Raw genomic sequence first — 18647 nt, 5'->3', positions numbered from 1 at the left:
AAATGGTATGAGGACGACTTTTCCCTCTCCTACCTTAAGTGCCCCTAGAGGCTTCTAGGGGCGTGACCGCTAGTATCTAAAAATATATTAAAATTGGTGATTCTAAGTATCCCCATATTCAAGTCTAAAGACTAATATAAAAAATATAGTTCCTCTATTTATGTCAATATACGAACAATCCGATGTTTTACAGGGATCTACAGGGATAAAACAATGGCCGATAAATTGATGGATATCCCCAATGATAATACACAAAATTACCCCTTATGTATTTTACAATTAGTTGTTTAAACGTTTGGACATTCATCTTAATGAGCCAACCAATTAAATTTTAATGAAAGGCCTCAAAGTTGTTAAACCAACGAATAAGAAAACCTTTTATAACTTTGGGAACTAGTGTAATAAACAGCCATATGTCCCCTCCCTCCCTGGATTTTTAACGCTTGCTTATATGAATGTTGTCATCCTTGTTAAACACACAATATAGTGAACTTATTTTTTCAAATTAACATACAATTCAATGTATGAAAAACAGCACGAAAAAAGTTTTTATTAAAAAAATGTTCTTTAATTTAATTAATTTAGATTTAAATGTATGGGATTTATTATTCGTTGGATTTCACACCAGATAATCATGTACCTTAATAAAGTGAAACTTATTGCTGGCTAAAATAAGAATACCCCCCCCCCCATTAACCCCTTTAACTACGTCCACTACCTCATGCTAGGATGAACGAACTGACCAATACTAACCTAAATTGAAGACAAATTTCCCATGTCATAATATCCACGTATATTCTTTATCAATTTATAAAATATTCACCCTGTTAAACGGATGAGCTGTTATTATATCAACGTTAGAAAGTAGTCATAATGTCATTTAAATGATGATATTATGTTAAAAATATATTGACAGGGGATAATTGGTCATCAATTTAGCTTGCTAATATGGACTCATTTATTGGTCAGTTCTTTCATCCAGTTGGAAAGGGGAGGGGATGGGGTTAAGGAGGTGGATGGAGGTATCGTTGTTTTAGCCAGCTGCGAGCATCACTTTATCAGATTGCATGAAAATTTGGTTCAGCACCAAAGTAATTATACTTTGAATGTCGGCATTGATAATATACAGTAAGAAATTTTTTTGTATCTTCATTTGGGATGAACATCAATTAACCGTTTATTATCTTAATATAGTTTTGATAGTTTTAATGGACATACAGACGGAAACTTAAAATCAAAGAAAAAATGACAATAACACAAATATAAATTTATTTCGATAAACTATCAATTTTAAAACTTTCCAAAAAACTAGTTTTCGATAAATTTTCGTCCCAGTAGGGAAATGCTTTGGCATCTTTGTGGACAAACAGGACGTCATAGTAACATTTGTCTACTAGCTCCTAGATAGATAATCAATTAGTTAGTTAGATAGATAGATAGGATAGATAAATAGATAGTATCTATGTAGACAAATAGCACGTCATAGTAACATTTGTCTACTAGCTCCTGAATAGATAATAAATTCAACATTTTTAAAAGGAAGCTTTTCTATAATTAGGATCGGTCCGTCCGTCCGTCAGTCCGTCAATCCGTCAGTCCGTAACGGATAGCTCTTTTCGTTAATTCAGGCATGTTAGCATTGTCCTATGGATTTCAAACTTTGCATGTTAATTCCTGTAATAGTTGGTACCAGAATGTCCGTACGTCCATTTTAAACATGCTGATTTTTAACTTTTTTAACAGCTAATTTTTATGTGATACAATTATTCGATTGATCTGATTTTTGGAACACTGATTCCTAGGACAACAAAGTACAATGTTATAAGCAAAGCCTCTCTATAATCAAGTCCTAAAAATATAAGTATGTCCTGAAACATTATTCTGCATTGAAGCAGTTTTTTAACAAATTTACTTAATTTTCTTTTCTCTAAATTATACATTTATATTCTGATTGTTCAGTTCTGACATTCTACAAGTATTAATGTTCGTTTGTCCTTCCGTTTAAAAGATTCGCTTTCATGGATGTTTTTATCCTTGTTTTTTTTATAAAAAGATATACATAGATTTGTTTATTTGTTTAACAAACAATATGTATATCTCTATTTTCTATCAATACCTATTTATTTGACTCGATTTTTCTTTCTTGCAAACAATTTTTTCTGTCTGTCCATCTATCCGTAAATATCTATCTTACTATGACTATCTTTGAAATTACAACAATGTTAAATAGCCTAAAATATCTAAGTATCCATCCAACTACCTAAATTGTCTATCTATCTATCTTTCTTACCTGATAAGTAATAGGCCAGGGCACATGTGGTATATATCCTGATTTAGTGCTCATTCACTTCCACATTATCGCATCAACCAAAAGACACAATTGCAACGAAATAAAGGGGTTAGTTTCATAATAAATTTATAAAAGTAAGTCTATTTGTCTCTCTGTCTATAGCTTAAGATCTCGCTAACCAATGGACCGACATGGTTCTCCTTAAGGAGAAGCTTCTTATAGGTTCAGAAAGGTTTAAAACTATTTGTAACCTCTAAGCTCCCAAGAGAATTCGCCTCTGGCAAAAAATAACCTCCCCAAAGAATTGTCTAAGCCGCTAGTAAGCAAGAAAAGCAAAAGAAAATTTGTAAAAAACTTGTAGTTGTGCTAATTTAATAATGTTTAAAATAATGTGAAAGTAAATAAACATTCCTGATTTTTGCATCAAAGGTAGAAATTCTGTTTTGAATGTTGCAAAACATGGGCTCACAAATCCTTCTTCTAAAATATAACAAAAGTACTTTTACTTAAATCAATATCTGAAAACACTAAATACCACACTTTTAAAATAAATTGGAAAATATTAGAGGGGAGTGGGGAGTGTTTTTTGTGGAAAAAAGACAGAAAATATAAATCCTTTATCTTTATTCGATAATTACTGCGGGGGCTCTAACCCTGCGGGTCCTATACCTGTGGTGCCCTATCACTGCCCTGTGCCTTACATAACATAACTATCTTAGAGTAGAAAAAGGTATATCATCATCCTTATTATAAAAAGTAGTAAGCGTTTTTTGTCTGTACCGAAGGATCTTGCTAACTGCTAAACCGATATTGTTTTCCTTTACAGTGAAGCTTCTTATAGGTCCTGGGAAGGTTAAAACTACTTTTGGGAAGGGTGTCTTCACCCCCCTCCCCCAAAAATATTTTTTTACTCTTTTGAAACTCAAATTGAAAATGGGTTGAGGTCAACTTTTCCCTCTCCTATGTTAAGTGCCTTTAGAGGCTTCTAGGGGCGTGGCCGCTAGTACAATATAAAGCAGTAAGTTTTTTTGTCTGAAGCTTAATATTTCGACAACTACTAAACCGATTGAGTTCTTCTTCTATGGAAGCTTCACATAGGTCCTAGGATGGTTTAAGAATAATTAAATTAGTTTAGATATAAGTCAGGGGCGTCCAAGCTTTTTATTTTGGGGGGGGGGGGTAAAATGGCGCGCGAAGCAAATTTTTTTTACCCCCCCCCAAAATTTTTACCCCGGGGGTAAAATTTGCTTGGGGGGGGTAATTACCCCCCCTGAAATCTGTTGGCAGGGGTAAAATTTGTTTACTCCCCCCAAAATTTACCCCCGGGGTAAAATTTTTGGGGGGGGTAATTTAAATTTTATCAAAAATTTAGTATTAAAAATGCGCGCGAAGCGCGCAAAAATTTTTTTTGCTAGAGATTTTCTATTTTGGGGGGTGTATTTACCCCCCCAAAATTGTTTGGGGGGGTAAATACCCCCTCCTAAATGGTTGGGGGTGCCTACGGCACCTCCAGGGTAGGGGTAAATTTTAAATGGGGGGGGGTAAAATGAAAAAAATTTTGGGGGTGCCTACGGCACCCCCAAATTCGTTTGGGGGGGGTAATCGCCCCATTACCCCCCCCTTGGACGCCTATGATTTAAGTCTTCAGCTTGTCTTATACCTTCAATTAGAGAGCTCCTAGATGCTAGGGGCGCAGTGGCTAGTATATATATATAAAAGTATGTATGTATAAGATATAATTTACCATTTTTACAGTGCATTTTCATTTCCATCTGAATGTAAGGTACAAATTTTGGCTTCATTTCTATCTCTAAAAACTTCTTTAATACCTAAAATGAAACAAATATGGTCAGAAAGAGAGGAGACATTGTGCTATTTATTACACCAGTCCCTAAGTTTCATTGTAATCTTTTCTTATTCGTTGGCTTAACAACTTTGTGGACTTTTAAAGAATTGGTTGGTTTATCTAGTTGGATGTCCAAAGTTTGAACTGCTAATTGTAATCTACAGAAGGGGAGATTCTGTGTATCATTATTGGGGATGTACATCAATTTATTAGCCATTGTATTATGCCTTTAGATCCCTATTATTATCCCGTTAAAAAGTATTTATTAATCATTATAAGAATTTGTGTTTGTCTGTATCAAAGGGTCTTGCTAACTGCTGAACCGATATGGTTTTCCTTTGCAATAAAGCTTTTTACGGTGGGGTGGGAGGTGGGGGGGGGGGGGGGTAACACCGCCCTATGAAGAACAATCGCCACTAGAAAAAAATACCCCCACTTTAAATTTTTAAAGCTGATATAAAAAAGTTAATAGGTCGACTTCTCCCTCCCCCCCATATCAAGTGTCACTAGAGATCTCTAGGGGCGTAGCCGCTAGTACTAAGATAAACCAACATATTCAAAATGATCTGTCATTAAAAACAAATCTCACCTTGCATTCAAATCCCTGTATATCCAACTTCATGATAAAAGTATCTCTATCTGTGTATAGATTATCTAAATAACAAGCACAATCATATTGATAGAAGAACAGCTTTAAAGGTAAATAACAATTTAAATATTTAATATTTGTGTGTAAAGGGCGAAAGGAAACGATATGTAGGAATGATATAATGGCAGAAAGATATGGGATAATGGACTGTTTATTACACTCGTCCCCAAAGTTTTATAATAGCGTTTTCTTATTTGTTTGGGACTTCAGATAATCCTGATTGGTTGGATCATTAAATTGTGTTCAAACGTTTCAACTATTAATTGTAATCTACAGAAGGGGTAATTCTATAAATCATCATTGGGGATGTACATGAATTTATTGGCCATTGTCTTTTCCCCTTAGATCCCTGTATAAATGACTGTGGATTTTACTGGTACACAAAGGTTTATAGACATGCTAGGACCTTTTATTTGATATTGATTGTTTAGTTCAAACTAGTAGTGTACAAACTTTGCAACCAAGAACTTTTTCTACAGAAAGAGAAATAATCATTGAAAGTGTATATCAATCTATCGTCCATTGACTTACCCCTTTCTAATTTTGGGTTTGAAATCGTGATATAGGAATCAATCTTATAATCAATCAGCGGAAATCTATGCGATAAATAACTATTAATTTCTTATTTAATAAAACATTAAACAACTTACCAAAAATATCAAATAATGTTATTGAGGACATTGCATCTTCTGAATATTGCTAAAATTAACATTAAATTATTGCCTCTTTCATTTTTATTGTCTTTCCATCTATCTGTATTTTTATTTGTATCTATTAATTTATCTTTCTATCCATTTGTCTATATATTCTAAATTTTTTCCAACTTGCTTTCACTGGATGCCTATAATACACGTGGATATTATGAAGGGGGAAAATTGTCGTTTATTGGTAATATATTGCATATAGTAGGCGGGGATAGGATAGGGTAAAGGAGGCATCGTTATTTTAGCCATTTACAAGTTTCACTTTTTTAGAGAATATGAAAATCGGGAGTAAGATCTATGTTGATATTCATTTATCTACCTGTATATCTTTGTTTCTATCTGTTTTTTAAATATCCGTATCTTTCCATCTATATATATCTCTCTATATTATCGTCTTATCAATCCAAATAAATGTCTATCTACCTGATTATTAATATCAGAAGCATGGACTAAAGTCCCGTCCTTGTCTCTTCCATGATATACATAATATCCATCTATCTATCTATCTATCTATCTATCTATCCATATATCTATCTATCTATCTATCTATCTATCTATCTATCTATCTATCTATTTATCTATCTATCTATCTATCTATCTATCTATCTATCTACCTGATTATTAATATCAGAAGCATGGACTAAAGTCCCGTCCTTGTCTCTTCCATGATAAACATAATGTCCATCTATCTATCTATCTATCTATCTATCTATCTATCTATCTATCTATCTATCTATCTATCTATCTATCTATCTATCTATCTATCTATCTATCTATCTATCTATCTATCTATCTATCTATCTATCTATCTATCTATCTATCTATCTATCTATCTATCTATCTATCTATCTATCTATCTATCTATCTATCTATCTACCTGATTATTAATATCAGAAGCATGGACTAAAGTCCCGTCCTTATCTCTTCCATGATAAACATAATATCCATCTATTTATCTATCTATCTATCTATCTATCTATCTATCTATCTATCTATCTATCTATCTATCTATCTATCTATCTATCTATCTATCTATCTATCTATCTATCTATCTATCTATCTATCTATCTATCTATCTACCTGATTATTAATATCAGAAGCATGGACTAAAGTCCCGTCCTTATCTCTTCCATGATATACATAATGTCCATCGCTAGAGAAAAAATACTTGATTTAATCTTTTAATATTTAACAACATTATACAGGATTTTTTCTACATGTTTACGGGAGTTTTAAAAAAATTACTCTTCCCCCTCCCCAACTTTGTGTTTATTTTATTCTTTTTTAGGGAGAGTAAGGTTGCTCCTTCCCCCTCCCCCACCCCCACGAAAATAGCTTAAAACCATCGTAGGAATAGAAGTTAGTTCAAAGTCTGTCTAATGCTTAAGATCTCGGTAAGTGCTGTATCAATTGGGCTCTTCTCTTCAGGAAAGTATAGCTACTGGTCCTGCGTTGGTTTTAAGCTATTTTCTTTCGGATGGACAACCCAAAGTTTAAAAAAAGTTTTTACCTCATAGCATTCAAAACTTGAATAACATTATCATCAAACTGATTTAAAACTAGAATAAAAATAAAAATTTATTAATTTACAATCACTAATTTTTTCTTTGTTTGGGTGGTAAAATTTGGGTACCTAATTAACTTCCTGCAACCCCCAACCCCCCCCCCCCCTCTCTATAAAAAATCCAATAAATAGATAATGGCCTTTCCAACTATTTACAGTTTATCTATTTGTATACAAATCAATCTATTTGAGTATATATATGTCTGTCTAAACATATGTCTATCAATCTATCTACTTGTCTGTCCGTATATTTTTTTGTCTATCTATCTTTATGTCTATCTATCCATCTATCTCTCTAAAGGTCTATCTATCTATACAAAAATCTATCTAAGTATCTATCTACAAATCAATCTATTTACCTAAACTATTAAACAACACCGCATGATTTTTATAATCTGTAACTACTTCTCTATAAGTCTATACATATATCTATCTATAAGTCTATCTATCTGTATACCTGTCTATCTATCTATCTATCTGCCTTTTTACCTATCTGTCTCTATATGTTAATCTATCATATTTTGACCTACCTAAACTATTGAATAACACCGCATGATTTTCAGGATCTGCATCTACAGCTATGACAGGATTACCCATAGCTCTACTAGCCAAGGTGTAGGAACCTATATTACTTCCAAGATCTAAATAACAAGGATAATAATATTCATAAGTGACACAGCATCAACTAATATGATATACCCATAGCTCTACTAGCCAAGGTGTAGGAACCTATATTACTTCCAAGATCTAAATAACAAGGATAATAATGTCCATATGCTGCACAGCATCAACTGATATGATATACCCATAGCTCTACTAGCCAGGGTGTAGGAACCTATATTACTTCCAAGATCTAAATAACAAGGATAATAATATTCATATGCTGCACAGCATCAACTGATATGACAGGATTACCCATAGCTCTACTAGCCAAGGTGTTGGAACCTATATTACTTCCAAGATCTAAATAACAAGGATATTAATGTCCATAAGTGACACAACATCAACTAATATAACAGGATTACCCATAGCTCTACTAGCCAGGGTGTAGGAACCTATATTACTTCCAAGATCTAAATAACAAGAATAATAATGTCCATAAGTGACACAGCATCAACTGATATGACAGGATTACCCATAGCTCTACTAGCCAAGGTGTAGGAACCTATATTATTTCCAAGATCTAAATAACAAGAATAATAATGTTCATAAGTGACACTGCATCAACTGATATGACAGGATTACCCATAGCTCTACTAGCCAAGGTGTAGGAACCTATATTACTTCCAAGATATAAATAACAAGAATAATAATGTTCATAAGTGACACAGCATCACCTAATATGACAGGATTACCCATAGCTCTACTAGCCAAGGTGTAGGAACCTATATTACTTCCAAGATCTAAATAACAAGAATAATAATGTCCATAAGTGACACAGCATCAACTAATATGACAGGATTACCCATAGCTCTACTAGCCAAGGTGTAGGAACCTATATTACTTCCAAGATCTAAATAACAAGGATAATAATATTCATATGCTGCACAGTATCAACTAATATGATATACCCATAGCTCTACTAGCCAAGGTGTAGGAACCTATATTACTCTGGTAAGCCGAGCGTACTCGGCCCACGGGGTAACGAGTTCGGATTCAACGGGCCCTAGCCTTTAAGTATTCTACCAAACAAACAAGCAGGATTCAATCATACAGAATTATATATTTAAACTGAATAATATTTACAAGTTATGTTTACTATATATATACAACAAAAATATGACAATAGTTAGGTTTGAAGGGGGTGTGGGGCGCTAGGGCTTAGCGCCCGACGGTAGACAGGCTGTGGGGGCAGCGGTGGTAAAAGGGGGAGGCAGTGCCTCCCGATTATATAAGTGCATGATGGACTCGTGATAGTTGCATGTTCAAGTCCCCTCCCCACATTTAGGCAGGCTTAGTTTGACCGCCGGGTGCGGGGTTAACAGCGGTCATGAGATGGATAGTGATATAATAGGATTAGTGCGGGGGGTTTGTTATCATAAGTCACAGCGAAGCAACTCTGTATTCGGCCTGTCCGTATGGGTGTCGTATTACCACAACCTCCCCTTCAAGGGTTGCGTGGCTCCTGAGCCACCAGGCCTTGAACCTGGGGATACGACAGCCGGCTCCTGCGCCGGACAGGCAGTTCCTGGGGCACAGCTCGATGGAGGACAGCTCGGGCTACACAGGCTCCTCGGGACACTCGTTGCTCGGTCTGACTGTGGTTGGTGATCAGCATTGTCAGCTCCTGGTTGGCTTCTAGGCGTGGGTTGGCCACGGCCAAGCCTCGCCGCTGGAAATTTTGCCTCGTCTGCAGGATCAGTTCTGTCTCGGCTGGTAACTGGACACGGAGGCCTAGGCAGATTCTGGTGGTTCCTAAGGGTGGAATGGTGATGGCAAAGGGCGCATAGAATTCCATGGGGGCGTCTGCTTGGTTCAGGTTGCTTGGCCTCCTAGCTCCTACCCGGATGGGGATGGCTGTCATCAGCAGGGGGCACATGGCTTCTTCTTCTTCTTCTGGGGCGGCTTCTTCCATCGCAGTGGCTGGCTCTTCTCCTACAGGTCCGCTGCCGGCTGGCAGGTTCTCCATGTCTGCGTCAGGGTTCCAGATGGCATCTCTGAGTGGCTCTGGAGCGGGCGGCGGCGGCGGTGGTTCGTTGGGTTGCTCCTGCAGGTTTTCCTCCACTGGGTCACGATCTTGGCCGCTAGGCTGTGGGGCGGCTGCGGCTGGCTGGTGCACTGGGAACTCTCCTGGGTTGCTAGCTGCGGGCGCCGCCGCTCCAACTGGCAGCTCGGTGGCATCCTCGTCGCCGTCCACGTCAACTTGGATGTCTTCTGGGATCTGGTGGGCAGTCACATCTCCAGTGTATTTGCGCAGTCGGCCTACATGCGCGGTAACTTCTGAGATCCTGGCTACTGGAGAGGCAGGTTTGATGACATAATGGACTTCTGTAGCTTTCCTCACTACTTTCCAGGGGCCAGTCCATCTCTTGGTAATCTTGGCTGCCTTTCCTGGCACCAGGCGAGGGGCCAGGTACCAGACCAAGTCTCCAACCTCATACTTGGCCGTGCCTTCGTAAGCTACCGCGCTCCTCCTGATGGTTCCCTCCTCCTTCTGCTGGATGGCATCATAAACTGCATAGTAGCGCTGCAACAGAGCTTGGACGTTGGCTGGAACTGAAGCATATTCGGTCTCTGGCAGCCGGAGCACCATGTCCACCGGAAGTTTGGCCTCTCTCCCAAAGAAGGCCAGGAACGGGGTCACACCAGTGGATCTACAGGCCTTGGTGTTGTAGGCAAAGGCAATGGCAGGCAGGTGGGGCTCCCAGTTGTTATCGTCTCTGTCTAGGAACAGGCGCATGCCTGTGTTGAGCGTCCTATGAAACCTCTCCACTCGGTTGGACTGCGGATTGTAGGGTGGTGGATGTGTCAGGCCAATTTCGAGCCGGGAGGCCAGTTCCTGGAATACCTGGCCGGTAAATTCCATTCCATTGTCGGAATGGATCTTCAGGGGGCATCCGAACGTGGCCAGGTGGCGGTGCAACAGGGCTTCAGCCACCGTGAGGGTGCGCTTGTTGGGGATGGCGTAGAGGCTGACAAACCGGCTAAATCCATCTTGGCAGGTGAGGATGTAGCGGTTTCCTGCTGGGGTCTCTGGCAGTGGCCCCACCAGGTCGATGAATAGGACTTGCTGTGGATACCCCTGGCGGGAGGGCACGTGGATCCCCTGCTTCAGCCTCTCCTTGGTAACTTTCTGGACACACTCAGGGCAGGTTTGTACCATCAGGCGGACGTCACGGGCCAGGTTGGGCCACCAGAAGTGCATGGCAACGCGGGCGATAGTTGCGTCCATCCCAAAGTGCCCAGCCATGGGGGTTCCATGGGCTAGGAAGAACGCATCCTGCTGGAGGGCCGAAGGCAGCAGGTATCTTGTCCTCTCTCCTGTCAGAGTCTGGTCAGTGGTGGTGAGGCAGCCATGCTCGTCAAGCCCCAGGGCTGAGAAGCGGCTGGCGTACTGCTGCTCGTCTCGTTCCTTGCCGCGCAGCTCAGCCTTGGTTGGGGCCTTGCCATCAGCCACCCATTGGCGGACACGGAGCAGGAGGGGGTCCTGTGTCTGGGCTTCCAACACTCTAGCTGAATCCAGTCGGGCGGCAGGAGGCCGGCTAGCTGCGGGCTCCCCTAGCTGGGCCAGGTTGTGGATATACTCAGCCTGCTCTGCTAATTCTTCGGCGCTAGCCGTTGGCATGTTGGCATCTTCCCGGCGGCTGAGGGCGTCGGCGTTGGTATTCTGGGTGCCAGGCCTGTGGCAGACGGTAAAGTCTAAGGCCGCTAGCTCCTCCTGCCAGCGGGCCACCATCCCTGTGGATGTGTTCAGTGATTTCATCTGTAGCAGGGCAGAGGAATCAGTGTTGATCTGGAAGCTGCGGTAGGACAAGATGCCGTGGAATTTTCGGATCCCATAGATAATGGCGGCCATCTCTCCCTTCCAGGACGGGTAGCTCGTCTCAGGGTCGGTTGTCTTGCGTCCCACGGCGGCAATCAGCCTCTCCTTGCCCTCCTGGCATTGACTCAGTATGGCAGAGATGGCGCGGCTGCTGAAATCTGTGGTGAGCTGGAACACTGCTGGTAAATCAAACCTGGGCGGCGCTCGGATGGGGGCCTGTCGGAACTTGTCCTTGAGTTGCAGCAGCTGGGCTTCCATCTCAGGCGTCCAGGTTAGGGCCTTGGCCGTCTTCTGCCGATTCATCTCGTAGGTGAGGTCTGCATACTCTGGGATGAACAGGCGGTAGTATCCAAAGAAGCCCAGCAACGCCAGCAAATACTTGGGGGTGCTAGGGGCTGGCCAGTCCAAGATGCGGTCAATATAGTCCTCTTGCATGGCTATCCCCTCCCGGCTGAGGGTGTGACCCAGATAATCCACCTTGGACCGGAACAACTTGGTCTTGGCTGGCTTGAGGCGGATCCCTCCCCTGCGGTGGGCTTCCAAGACCTCTCGGAGCCTGGCCAGGTGGGCCCAGGTATCCTGGTGGAAGGTCAGGACGTCGTCAAGGTAGGACTGGAGGTTGGCTGTGCCTAGTGGGTTTAGGACCCCTGCAATAAACCTGGAATAGACAGACGGTGCCGTAGCCAGGCCAAAGGGCATCCTTTTCCATTGATACAAGCCCCTGGGGGTGGTGAAGGCGGTGCAGGGCCGGCTATCCTCAGACACACGGATGGTGTAGTATGCGGCCACCGCGTCTAGAGCACTGTAGACACGGTGCCCGCCAGCTCGTTCCACCAATTGCTGGATCCTAGGCAGGGGGTAGCTGTCCAGCTCCAGACACTTGTTGAGGGCCCTGTAGTCGACGGCCCAGCGGGTGCTCCCGTCCTTCTTCTTGATGGGCACCAGGGGGCTGCTCCAGGCGGAGTCCGACGGCTCTATGACTCCTTCCTGCAGCCAAGTGTCCAGTTGTTTCTCCAGTTCAGCCTCTTGCCGCGGGTTCAGATCCCTAAATCTCTGGCGGATCGGCTGGGTCCCTGGCTTGAGGCGCAGCTGCAATTCAACCACATCTGTGCAGCCGGGGGTAGAATTGGAGAAGACGTCCCTGTATTCTGACAACGTAGTCCAGACCTCCTTCTTGAGCAAGGGGTCCTTGCGTAGGAACTCATTGTCTTCCATCTCCAAGGCCTCCCACAACTCTTGCATGTCTATGGGCTCAGCAGGTTCTTGGACCGAGTGGAGACGCGGGGGAGGCGTATCAGAGACCTCCAGAATGTCAGGTTTGACCAGCTCCCCTGCCACTGGGAGGCCAGCATCCAGCAAGAGGGGCACCTCCCCCTCATTGACCACCAGTACTCTAAACACAGTGGCAGAGCCAGGCCTGTGGGCATACAGGCCCTCTGGAATAACAAGGTCCTCCCCAAACCTCTGTTCTGGGGCAGCTAGTTGAATGGCATCCTTGGTGCGATGGCCTACTAGCTCAACAGGGACTGCCATAACCCCGCGGCCAGGCAGGACCACTCGCTTGGCTGTGCGGAGCTGGGGTGGTTGACCGTCAGTTGGAGTGACAGCGCTCAGCCTATACGTGGCTGGTGAGGGGTCAGCCTTGGCTCCGGGACCCACCGGCCGCGACTTGACGGGCTCGGCTTCTGGAGAGGCTGACGTGTCGGAGCCAGGCTTGGCTCCGGGGGCGTCCGGCCACGATTTGACGGGCTCGGCGCTGGGAGAGGCCACAATGCTGGGTCCAGCTTTGGCTCCGTGGGCGTCCGGCCGCGACTTGACGGGCACGGCGCCGGGAGAGGCTGGGGCCTGAGAGTTGAGTGTGGCTCCGGGTACATCAGACCGCGACTTGACGGGTCTGGACTCGGGCTTGGCTGGTGGACTGGCTGGAGGTCCCAGGTAGAGGGGGCCAGGTGGACACGGCTGGCCGTTGATAAAAATGTCGGAGGAGAAGATTGGTTCTGGAGGGCTGGCAATCTCAGGAAACGTTGTTGGCAGGCTCTCCCTTGGCACCTTGGGCACTGGGGGCAACCCCATGGCTAGCAGGTTAGCTCCCTTGTGTGCGTTGAGCTCAGCGTCCACCCAGTGTGTGCATTTCTCAACCACACGCGGCTGCTCAGGCAGGGGGCCTGGCAGAGGCCCCTCATAGCTTAGCTCTCTCTCGGCTGTCTCCCGGTCAATGGGGACGCCACGGAGTGGGATAAACTCCCCACGCGCCCACAAGCAAGGTGGTTGCATGTCGAAACAGAGCCTAGTTCCGAACTCCTTGAGAAAATACCCTCCTAAGTTCAGAGGGTGGGAGAGATTCCGGACCACAGTCACGTGGTATAGATGGAGTATAAGAGTGTGTGAAACTGCCATATATAACTCTTTTAATTTTCCAATTACCTGGAGGGGCTGGCCTTCCTCATTAGCAGTCAGGATCTGGGTGTTGTCCGGAATCAACATGCGTTGCACGCCCATCGCGTGCATGAGGTGCTCAGAAATTACAGCAGACCCTGGTACACGGTTGCCAGAATCAACCATGGCATCAACCTGTACATGCTGGGCAGGGTCAGGAGTAGGAAACCTCACCCTGATATGGCAGGGGAAGTGGAGGTCCTGCCCTTGAGACAAGGGGGCCTCTCGTTCGGCTGGGGTTGGCAGAAACTTTGGTGGTGGCCGCACCGCAGCTATGGTGGTATCGCTTACCATGGTGGCTTAGACTGTAGCTTCGAATCACTAGAGCTTATTAATTATCACTTGGTCAACAATTTTATATTTATTTTTATCACTTGGTTGACATTTTATACACAATGATGTGTTGTTATCACTAGGAGCTCTAGGTGTGATTCTGGAAGCACTGGCAGCAGGGAATGTCCGTCCTGCAAGGTTCAGAGGGGTGACGGCGGTAGGGAATGACCCGTCCTACAGCGCCGCTGGTTCGAATCCCGACAAATGGCGGCAGGGAATGGCCCGTCCTGCAGCGCCTCGGGTTCGAATCCTGGGAGGCAGCGGCAGGGAATGTCCCGTCCTGCCGTGCCTGTGGCTCAAAATCTGCTATCCGTCGCAGTGGTAGGGCTTACTTGTGTGCTGAAGCTGCGCAGCCACACATTGCCTTCTTAGGGAGACCAGCACACAGCTGTCTGTCTCGTAGGTTTGGCCTGGGTGTCCTGGGGCTTGTCCCAGCTACACTTGCCAATTTAGACTCAGTTTTGTAGCCGTCTGAGCTAAATTATCCGGTTGCCGTGGCTGCGCACCTAGCGCTACTCCTACACGACACGGAAAAAGCGTCTTAACTGGCGCTTTTAGCAGGCTAAATCTGCTTGCCGTAGGCCAGAGGCCCACATATTGCGTTCAAAATGATGGAAATTCGACCTAAAAAGGCCGTCTCACGGGTCAGTTGGCGGCTGATTGTCCCCTTACTTGCCAAAGGGTCCAATCAGAGGTAGAATAGGCTAGTTTCTGTAAGGCTCGATTGAAACACGCTGACACCAAGTTCTGGTAAGCCGAGCGTACTCGGCCCACGGGGTAACGAGTTCGGATTCAACGGGCCCTAGCCTTTAAGTATTCTACCAAACAAACAAGCAGGATTCAATCATACAGAATTATATATTTAAACTGAATAATATTTACAAGTTATGTTTACTATATATATACAACAAAAATATGACAATAGTTAGGTTTGAAGGGGGTGTGGGGCGCTAGGGCTTAGCGCCCGACGGTAGACAGGCTGTGGGGGCAGCGGTGGTAAAAGGGGGAGGCAGTGCCTCCCGATTATATAAGTGCATGATGGACTCGTGATAGTTGCATGTTCAAGTCCCCTCCCCACATTTAGGCAGGCTTAGTTTGACCGCCGGGTGCGGGGTTAACAGCGGTCATGAGATGGATAGTGATATAATAGGATTAGTGCGGGGGGTTTGTTATCATAAGTCACAGCGAAGCAACTCTGTATTCGGCCTGTCCGTATGGGTGTCGTATTACCACATTACTTCCAAGATCTAAATAACAAGGATAGTAATGTTCATAAGTGACACAGCATCAACTGATATGACAGAGATACCCATAGCTCTACTAGCCAGGGTGTAGATGCATATCCATTAGTTTTATTTTTAGTATGGCTTTGAAACAGATTGATATACGCTGGATTAAAACTGGTTCTCAGCCATTCTGAAAAATAATGTACAGCTTCGTATAATAGACAAGTTTCAACAAATATTAAAATGAAAAATTATCAAATTAAGACTAACAAAACTTAATCTAAAAATTTTTCATATCAATATCCGCAGAAAGTTGTTGTTAATACGATGCGATAAATAACTGTTCTTCTTTCTACTATATGAGAATGCCAGAGTTAATACAAAAGTAATATAATCCTACCTAAGACAACTGCCTTGGGATAATTATGAAGTAGTGTCAGCAAAACATTAATTAAATGTTCCTCAAATCTGAAATTAAATTGTTTTTTTAAAAGCGAAGCTTTTCTATTATTTGGGTCGGTCCGTCCGTAATGGATAGCTCTTTCCGTTCATTTATACCATTTAGAATTGTCCTATCGATTTTAATCTTTCTGACACTATACAAGAGTTATTGTTTTATTGTCCTTCCTTATGATTTTAAAGCTTCACATCCTTTTTCAAGATAAATTAATAACCATTAACAGTTATAACGTGAGTAAGTTATAATGCAGATGTACAGTGGCCATAAAAAAGAGAGAAAATATTTCATATCCCTCCATTGCGCGGCCGTTGCGTTACTGATGGACAGACGGACGGACTGAAGACAAGGACAGACATACATTTTAAATTATAAAATATCTTCACTCTAAATGTCACACCATTTTTCAAACACAGTCTTAAGGTAATAAGTAAAACACAAAAGAGATAAGTTGCTTATTATCATAATTAGATGGGGGATATTATTTTATTATCCAATACCCCATCCTTATATCCCTGAAAATTTCCTTGACATAATTATTAACTTACCTCTCCGCAGTTCCTGAACTTTTATTTTCTTCAAAACCAAACATAGACAAATCTAAAATATGAAATATTTGTGTGAAAAAAAATATCTTTATTATAACAGGATTTATTATTTAGTAGTGTCAGAACTTAATAAGCAAAACATTATTTGTATAACAAGTCTAAACAAATGTGTACATAAATTTGTTGCAAAATTGCGTAAATAAAGGATACATAAAGAGGACATCAAAAAAGTAAAAATAATCAGTATGTTTTAAATGGACGTATGCACTTTACGTAACGCTTATAGAGTTGCTACACTTTCTAAATTTTACCTAACTGTTATATGAATCATCATAAAATAGAAAGGTCAATTGTAAAATATCTAAAAGAGCTAACCGTTACGAACGAATGGAGCGACCCTAATTATAGAAAATCTTTGCTTTAAACAAAATGAATTATAAGCAGAATTAATACCATTTACAATTTAAAATTTTATGTCCTAAAGCTCTACAAACAGACTAACAGACCTTAAAAAAATAAGCTAACCTTCTTTCTAATGGACAGACATAATTATTGACGATCGAACCTTAGATATAGAGTAGATGCGCTACTGAAAAAGATTATTAAATTATAATACTTACATCCATTAACTCTAAAAAATGTTGATGCTGCCTAATTTTCATATTTTACTCGTTTCATGCAAAGTATATTTTTATTCAGGAAGAGAGAGAACAATGAGCTGTTTATTACACAAGTTCACAAAGTTTTATAATAGCGTTTTCTTATTCGTTGCCTTAACAAATTTGGTGACTAATGAATTTTGACTAGTGGGCTTATTAAATTGAGTGTCCATACGTTTCAACCAATAGAAGAGGGGCAATTTTGTGTATTAACATTGGGGATGATTGCACATGAATTAGTCGGCCATTGTCTTATCCCTTTAGATCCCTGACTTTTATTAGCACATCTATTTCAATAATTTATGTTTGTTCGTACGTCCGTCTGTATGTCAGTATGTACAAGTTACATATTAACAAAGTTATACACTACTGATTTTGGTATAGTAATAGTAACAAGAAGCCTCTAAGGGCACTTAAGGGACGTGGGAGGGTGAGAAAGGACCCTTCGCTTTCCATTTTAGTTTTTGAAAAATATATTTCTGCTTTTTCATGAGGGGAAGTGCTAGGGAGATTTCTCTTGGGAGGGTGGAGATAACCTCCCTCAAAATAGTCCTAAAATCTTAAGGATAACTGTAAAAAAACAGAAAAACAACCATCCCGTAACTTTAATATTAGGACTAGAACTAGAGGCTGTCATTCGAAATGCAAAGAAATGACAGAAAAGTAGCCTTAAAGCACCCCAGGACCTATATAAAGATTTCCTAAAGTTTAGTAGTTACTGAAATCTTAAGCTTCAGACAAAAAAATCTTACTACTTTATATTATAGGACATAGATGATCTAGAGATCATTTTTTTGCATGAAACTTTCCGATTCATGATCATCATGTTTAACGCAGACTATAAATGAAATGTTGAACTGGTGCCGGCTATATGGAAGGCTCTCCTTTACAGTAGATTTGATAGGGAAGCAGGTAGGAATTATTTAGGGGGGGGGGAGGGGGGGTACATAAATGAAACGTTTAACTGGTGCCGACTATAGGGCAGGCTCTCCTTCAAAGTATAGTAGGTTAGATAGGAAACTAAATTAGTGGGGTGGGAATAGTTTTACCCTCCCAAAAACCTATTTTGCTGCTTCGTGCATCTATTCAAAGTTTTTAAATATAGCAAATAAGGCAATTTTAGACATTTCACCAAAATTGAATTTTTAGCGCCATTTCCACCCTCTCCCATCACTTAATAAAATTTAATTTAGAAGCATTTGTTGGCCCTTGTACTTCTTAAAAGTGGTACTTTCAAGGTCTACTTGGTATATGTCACCCTACTTCCATATAAAATCTACTGTTCCTTGCATAATTGAGCTCTGTAATCATCTAACACCCGACTAAATAAACCTAAACAAATAAGATTCAATGTTGCTAACTTCTAACTGGTTTCAATATTATAATTTTTCTTTTTAATTGCTGCGGAAAGCTGTCTGTAATACTGTGTTATACATGATTTTTTAGGATTGC

The 18647-nt window shown here is 41.8% G+C and overlaps 1 protein-coding gene across 1 annotated transcript; it reads right to left on the bottom strand.

Moving 5' to 3' along the window:
* Window positions 1-1499: 1499 nt before the first annotated feature.
* Window positions 1500-17265, bottom strand: LOC145323157 (uncharacterized). The gene is made up of 11 exons (XM_080165550.1): window positions 17157-17265; window positions 16537-16588; window positions 15932-15999; window positions 7584-7694; window positions 7000-7048; window positions 6570-6642; window positions 5436-5484; window positions 4726-4790; window positions 4035-4119; window positions 2698-2770; window positions 1500-1506 (listed from the first exon to the last, which is right to left on the bottom strand). The coding sequence occupies exons 2-11, from the start codon at window positions 16578-16580 to the stop codon at window positions 1500-1502; spliced, it is 624 nt and encodes a 207-aa protein (XP_080021676.1). The 5' UTR covers window positions 16581-16588; window positions 17157-17265.
* Window positions 17266-18647: the final 1382 nt, after the last annotated feature.

The sequence above is a fragment of the Acartia tonsa genome, chromosome 6 (genome assembly GCF_053477335.1).
Source record: "Acartia tonsa isolate MP-2025a chromosome 6, ASM5347733v1, whole genome shotgun sequence".
Lineage (NCBI taxonomy): Eukaryota > Metazoa > Arthropoda > Copepoda > Calanoida > Acartiidae > Acartia > Acartia tonsa.
This window is presented reverse-complemented; position numbering and strand designations above follow the sequence as displayed.